General features: G+C 45.8%; 1 protein-coding gene across 2 annotated transcripts; it reads left to right on the top strand.

The window, feature by feature from the left end:
• The first annotated feature begins 4,836 nt into the window (after positions 1–4,836).
• LOC121450444 (skin-specific protein 32-like) lies at positions 4,837–5,721 on the top strand. 2 transcript variants are annotated; one of them, XM_041655331.1, is made up of 3 exons: positions 4,837–4,950; positions 5,023–5,525; positions 5,583–5,721. In XM_041655331.1, exons 1-3 carry the CDS (start codon positions 4,837–4,839, stop codon positions 5,719–5,721), a joined length of 756 nt encoding a protein of 251 aa, XP_041511265.1. The 2 variants fall into 2 exon arrangements, with proteins under 2 accessions (XP_041511265.1, XP_041511264.1); XM_041655330.1 differs by having other exon boundaries at positions 5,023–5,721.
• The last annotated feature ends 871 nt before the right edge of the window (positions 5,722–6,592 follow it).

Raw genomic sequence — 6,592 nt, 5'->3', positions numbered from 1 at the left:
TGTCTTCTGACTCCTCCAGCTCTGCCTTCCAGCCTACAAAGTGGGTGGAGCCCAGCCCACCCTCCGTTCCGCATGGCACATGGATGCAGGATCTCTCACCAATGATGTTGGTGTTACTTGAAGATGTCAAAACCATTAGTGAGAACCTCACCCCACAGAGCAGGAAGTGAGCCAATCAGAGCTCACAGCTGGCATGAGACACCCGGATTGGCTAACGGCAGAGCAGGATCACTTTAACCACAGGAAGAGGGAAATTAATCTGGTCTGTGCTCTCATTGTAACAAATACCCACCCATTCACTTCATTTATTTTGTTAATGTTTCCCAGGTCCTAAGACAAGATATGGCGATCAGCCATATTTACCAACTCCTGAGAATCTCAAACTAGTAAAAAATAACTCCATGGGCAGGTAAACTGTGGGAGCATACATGTTGTGGGTGGAACAGACTCTTACAATCACCTCTGAGAACAGGCAGAAGTGCCACAAGATGTCAGTTCTCATCATCTGTGTCCTGAAACGTGTCTGTCCTGTTGTGGCCATGTTCTGAAACTTGGGGCCTTCTAAGTCATTGTCAATGCTGGGAATAGTACTACCCCAGGCTACGCTGATGGAAGCCATGCTGTACCCTCCTAAACGAAGTTTTGCAAATGGAGCTCTTCATGGCAAAGCCTTTGGAGATTCCCACCCAATTGGCAAGGACCTGTGAAAATGATACTGGAAACCCCAGGGCTGTTCCCAGGGAACACGCGTGCTTCAGGCCCTCCTGGCTTTTGCTTTGTCAGTCATGACTATGACTGAGTTTTCTGGGAACAAGAGCACCTTGGATGAGTCTTGGTTAATATTTCTACAATTTCTACAGGGGAATTAAACTAAACACTCTTCACAGTTTATTGATAATGGCTCCTCCATTTTGTTCTTAGAACACAGAAACCAGTTTCCCCAAGCTGACCCTGGCTGACTTTACATTTCCCCCGAGTAAGCAGGAAGAAGTCACTAAGGTTACTGATTCTGCTTACTTAACTGTAAGAAGCAACTACATTCCAAGAATTTAGGAGATGGTTTCTTTCTTTTTTTTATAGAGAAAATAATCTTTATTTTAATATAATTATATCATTAGATTTATATGATGGTGTATTTATAGTATGGTATATGTTTGTGTCATTTAATTTTATTTATTTATTTATTTACTAAAGATTTCTGCCTCCTCCCCGCCACCGCCTCCCATTTTCCTCCTCCTCCTCCAATCAACTCCCTCTCCCTCATCAGCCCGAAGAGCAGTCAGGGATCCCTGTCCTGTGGGAAGTCCAATGACCTCCCTCCTAGGAGATGGTTTCTTAAGAAATGTTATTAAAAACCTGTGGGAACATATAAGAAAAAGATAAAGGGAATGAAAGGTCAGATATCTTTCTGGTGTCAGGGCATGAATGGTTAGACATTTTTCAGTTAAAATCCCAGTTCCTTGAAAGTAAAAGTATATGTAGAAACTTCTAGGAAGAACAGAAACTTGGATCCAACAGTAAAGAGTTAGGTATCAATCATTGCCATTCTGAGAATGTATTAAAAAAGAACAGGACCATATAGTTAAACTGTTGCTCACATAAAATCAATATGTAGACCACTTAGAAATTACTAAGACCTGCACTGGAAACTATTATTCTAGGTATGGTATCATACCCTCTACTGACTGCAAAAAAATATAAAAGCATCATACTGCTAACGACTGACTATAGGGCTTGAATATCTTTCCTTTGTGTAACTACATGTCTGCTGCAGCCTGGGCACAACACAAACAGAATGTGTCTGGTTAGATATAATCATTTGGCTTGCAATATAAAATTCAGCCTTAGATATGAGGTAAAGGTCAATTTATGCCTAGGTAAAGGTTAATTCATGCTTACATGTGGGGTAAAGGTTAATTAATGACAGTAAGGGAGGGGGAAGAGGAAAAGAATCTAAAAATGGGCAAATGGGTAAATGTGAAGATTCTTAGATGCGGATTAGAGAGAAGTGGATTGAAACCGTTAGTGCTTGATTGCTTTAGAACCTGCATTTATAAAGACGTCTGGAGCTAGTCAGGGCCACTCGCTTGAATGACAGCTGGTGGTCAGTGTCTGCATTCTCGCCAACTCCACACCTCCGTCCTACATTCTGGACCCCTGTTGGAGCTGGACTCTGGCACTACATACAATGGAGAGGGCTGCACAACTGAAACAGGTGGCCGCCAATCAGAGGCAGCATGCCGAGGAGAAAAAATAGACTGGGGTATTTCATGCCCGGTCTTAAATTGTGGCTCTCTTAGTTTTAGTTAAGTGATTTTTTTCACAGCTGTCTATTCATGTCCTCTTGTATTTGAGCCATTATTGCAAAGACCAAATGACAAGTTATTTCCGTGAAGAGTTTGACACCTCACCCCACTCCACCCCAAGATACCATTTCTTTCCTCTTTCCATAAAACATCAGGCATAGGAAACAACTGAGGACTATACAGTCCAGTATCCCCCTTTACTTTTCCTTCCCCCTGACAGACAGTGGGTTTCATGGGGATGATACATAGTATGGCAAGCCTACATGGAGACAGGAGAAGCTGAGAAGAGCCTGGACACTTTCCTCTTGTTTCCTCCACATTGTTCAGGAGAAGACTTTGTATAACCTGAGTGGGGTGTGGCAGGACCAGTGACCTAGAGGCACTTTGATTTTCTTTAGGAAAGAGTTCATGGATTCTGGATAATAGATCCTTGGGAACTGGGGATCTATCTGGAGCCAATTTGGAACCACCTTCCACCTGAGAGGTCACAGTGACCTTGGGAAGCCTTGACAGGTTGATCTGAGGAAGTGGCATTTGAAATCAATTCCGGGCACAGACTTGATTGCCTCCCCATAGCAGACATCACCCACTTCTCTCAGGGCTCAGTGAGAAGGTCTTGGGTTATGGGTCTAGATACTGATGGTGCTCTATTGTCCACTGATAATGGTGACTACGGTGAGACATCTGGACCTCTGGCTCTTATTTTCCTCTATAGCCTACCACACAGAGTTATGGCAAAGACTGTCTTTCTTTCTACATCTACTACACTGAGAAAGGGAAATGTGGCTGGAGTTCAAAGATAATTCAATCATGAAAGATACTATCTGGTAGTGATAAAGATCATGCCTGCGACAGCAGACCAGCTGCACTTGAATTCTGTCTTGCCCACTTACTCGTTTTGGATGCTTCGTAACCCCCTTTTATCAACTTCAGGCTCTATGGCATGCATCTGTCTTTTTGGCACATAGTAATAATCAACCAAATGATAGATGTTATCATTATCATCATTCATGTTCATGTGGCTGGAATTCCTCCAAGCCTAGGTTCCTGGAATCTATTCCTGGAAGAGAGACCCAGGAAAATAAGTTGAAGGAAGCCCATGGGAATGGAAGAAGCTGAGATGAGCCAATACAGACCTAAACCCTAAATTTTGAGATCTTACAGCACCCATCCAGTTCCCAAACTAACCTAGAACAACCTATGGTTCATGGAATAAATAAGTTCTTGGCGACCTTCCTATCATTCTGAATTAGAGCCTACCATGGCAAAGTCTTTCCCCAAGTAACATAGACCAGGATAAACCACCACCAAAGTCCCCAGAAGAAATGTAAATGTCAGGTTGGAAGGACATAGATTAGCTTTTGGCCCCATGTATAAAATATTGAGGGTCTCTATTGAATGACCCTACCATATGGTGAGATTGCACAGGAATGACGCATGGCTTCTAGGGAAAGAAAGACACTTGTTTCATGAAGAAGGTGGCCATTTATCTCATATTTAGGAAAATTCAGTGTCAAGTAGAGACATGCTCTGCCTCTGACTGAACAGCCAGACATACTGGGGTGGAATCTCACCAATGCGACATCAGCCCTTGTCCTCGTGCCTCGGGTGCTTCATTTAAATGGCATCAAATTGCTTCATTGCCACCCTATAAAAAGTCTCACCAGATGCCAGTTCCCAGAGCCTTGACTTCTAGTGTTGCTACTGCCAGAAAGAAAGGTAAGTCTTGTTCCCTGAGAGAGGGACTTGGCAAGAAATAGAATCAAGGTGGAGTTGCAGTGGAGTGCTGTGGGATAAAGAATGAGCCAGGACTAGACACTGAGGACACCTATGAAGAAGCGGGATGCCATTAATGGTGGGAAGCTAACTCAGGCTGGAGAGGGGAGCGCCAGTTCTACATGGGCAGAGATTTCAGAGAACTGGGTTCCTCTGCGGTTGTTTGTGCCTTCTCTTCTCAGTTCCTGTTACTAATGAAATGAACCTATATGCAAGTGCTCCAATGCAGGTGCTAGACACTAAATATTGAGTCTGAGTTTTGCTCTGCCAGGTTCAGTTTAAGAGTCAGATTAGCCCAGGCACAAATACCTATTCCCTCCTTGAGGACTTCCTGGATCAGAAGGGATAAGGAGGGTATGAACAGAAGTAGTGACTGAGGGTAAACAGGATGAAGAGTTATGCAAGACTAATCCACAACGCAGACACGGAAGAAAAGAGAGGAAACGTGGAGAGTTTGAAAGAAATGGGGTTGCTGTTTTAAGCCCTCTAGTTCCTAGTGTACAGCAGCCTCGGGGGTGAATGGTGATTAGTTTGAAATCACACAGTCAGTTAAAGGTGAAAGAAGTGAGCCTAGAATCCTTGATGCTGCACCAAACTTACTGATGGACGGACAGGCTCTGGGTGCTAACACCTCAAAGAGACCTTTTTCAGATCATCCTCCCGGGAGGATGCCCTGAGCAATTTTCTGGAAATCTTTCTGCTCTTGCGGTTTTGATGAATCTTTTCTTTTCAGAATTTTCAAAACTGCAGCAGGATGTGTGACCAGCAGAAGCAGCCGCAGTTCCTTCCATCTTGTGTGAAGGGTTCGGGACTTGGAGCCGGGCAAGGTGGCAGCGGTGCCTTTGGGAAAGGCCAGGTTTCAGGATCCGTTTCAGGCCAGGCTTCAGGCTCTGGTTCAGGTCTGGCTTCAGGCCAGGCTTCAGGCCAAGTTTTAGGCCAGGTCCAAACTGTTTATGCTCCGGGACCTGCTTTTTGTCAGCCTCAAACCATCGTGAGATACTCAGCTCCGGTTCCCACTCAAACTTACGTGAAATATCAAGTTCCATGCCAGACCAGAACCTACGTGAAGTGCCCAGCTCCCTGCCAGACATACGTGAAATGCCCACCTCCCTGCCAGACATACGTGAAGTGCCCAGCCCCATGCCAGACAACCTATGTGAAGTGCCCAGCCCCATGCCAAACGACCTGTGTCAAATGCCCAGCTCCCTGCCAGACTCAGACGTATTATGTCCAGTATCCAGCGCCTAGCCAGACCTACTACGCTCAGGCTTCTTCTGGTGGCTCAGGTTCTCAGGGTGGTGCCCCTGACCCATGCTCTGCTCCCTGTTCCATGAGCTACTGCTGTTTGGCTCCCAGGACCTTTGGGGTGAGTCCTCTGAGACGCTGGGTCCAGCGGCCCCAAGGATGGAACACCGGATCTTCCAGCTGCTGTGAGGATTCTGGGTGCTGCAGCTCTGGAGGCTGTGGAGGCTGCAGCTCTGGAGGCTGTGGAGGCTGCAGCTCTGGAGGCTGCAGAGGCTGCGGCTCTGGAGGCTGCGGAGGTTGCGGCTGTGGCTCTGGATGCTGCTGTTTGGGAATTATTCCCATGAGGTCCCGAGGTCCTGCATGCTGTGACAGTGGGGATGATTGCTGCTGTTAAGTACAAAGGGACAGCTCTGCTTCCAAAATTCACCTCCTGCTATGTTTTCTGAACCCACCTATCCTCAGCCTCCATCAGCTCCCTTGGCCCTCCATACTTGACCCCTTTATCAAGGCATCCTGCCAGAGTTAGCATAACCCCCAAACTCTGGCATGAATAAAGCTCCGAATGCAAGCACTTTGGCTCCTGTTGACTTCTTTGCTCGGTGTTCATGTTTCCCAGTGCAGACCCTCGTGTTCCTCCTCTGGCCCTTGGTTTTCAGCTACTCGATGAAAGCTCCTAAAGGACAGCCCAAGTAGATCAAGCTGGCGAACTCCCTGTCCGGGGTACACACACATTCTAGAACGCTGTGAATAGTTTCAATATAGTTAAGGAGGGGGTCTGTAGACTCTGAGTTTGAGGTCTGCTTCTTTCTTTTTCTGACTAATCTGCAGGCGTTGGGTCACATGTCCTCAAGGGGGCGTGAATTTGGTTATTGTTATTATGCAATCTTTGAGTTTCTCTTCCGGATGCTGGAGAGCTGTTAGAATCAGATCTCAGGAGCATCATAAGATGGTACTGCTACCGTGAAAGTGGTTTGATACTGGCCGGCTTTGTGTAGTAAGATTTTTTTCATTTATTAGTCATTTCTTCTTTAGGATATGGGATATAGGCCTGAGGCAAGGACTCTGCTGAACACAGACAGTGTTCAGGTCAGCCCTGACAGCAAGAAAGATCTCCAAGGTTGAGGGGTAAAGGGGACAATCTTGCATTTGCTGTTGGGAGTACAAGCTGGCACAGCCCCTTTTGATATCAGTATGGCAATTTCTCAGAAAATTAGGAAACAACCTTCCTTAAGACGCAGCAATACCACTTCTGGGTATATATCCAA

Source organism: Microtus oregoni, unplaced genomic scaffold, assembly GCF_018167655.1.
Source record: "Microtus oregoni isolate MIOR12 unplaced genomic scaffold, Mior012 000007F_ref0000211, whole genome shotgun sequence".
NCBI classification, from domain to species: Eukaryota; Metazoa; Chordata; class Mammalia; order Rodentia; family Cricetidae; genus Microtus; species Microtus oregoni.
The sequence above is the reverse complement of the archived record's forward strand: the minus strand, read 5'-3'. Positions and strand labels throughout refer to the sequence as shown.

Coding starts and splice junctions, on each gene's coding strand:
- LOC121450444 (XM_041655330.1), top strand. CDS start 4,837: ATGTGTGACCAGCAGAAGCAGCCGCAGTTCCTTCCATCTTGTGTGAAG. Junction 4,951..5,022: donor AAGGCCAGGTTTCAGGATCC/GTTTCAGGCCAG, acceptor GTTTTAGGCCAG/GTCCAAACTGTTTATGCTCC.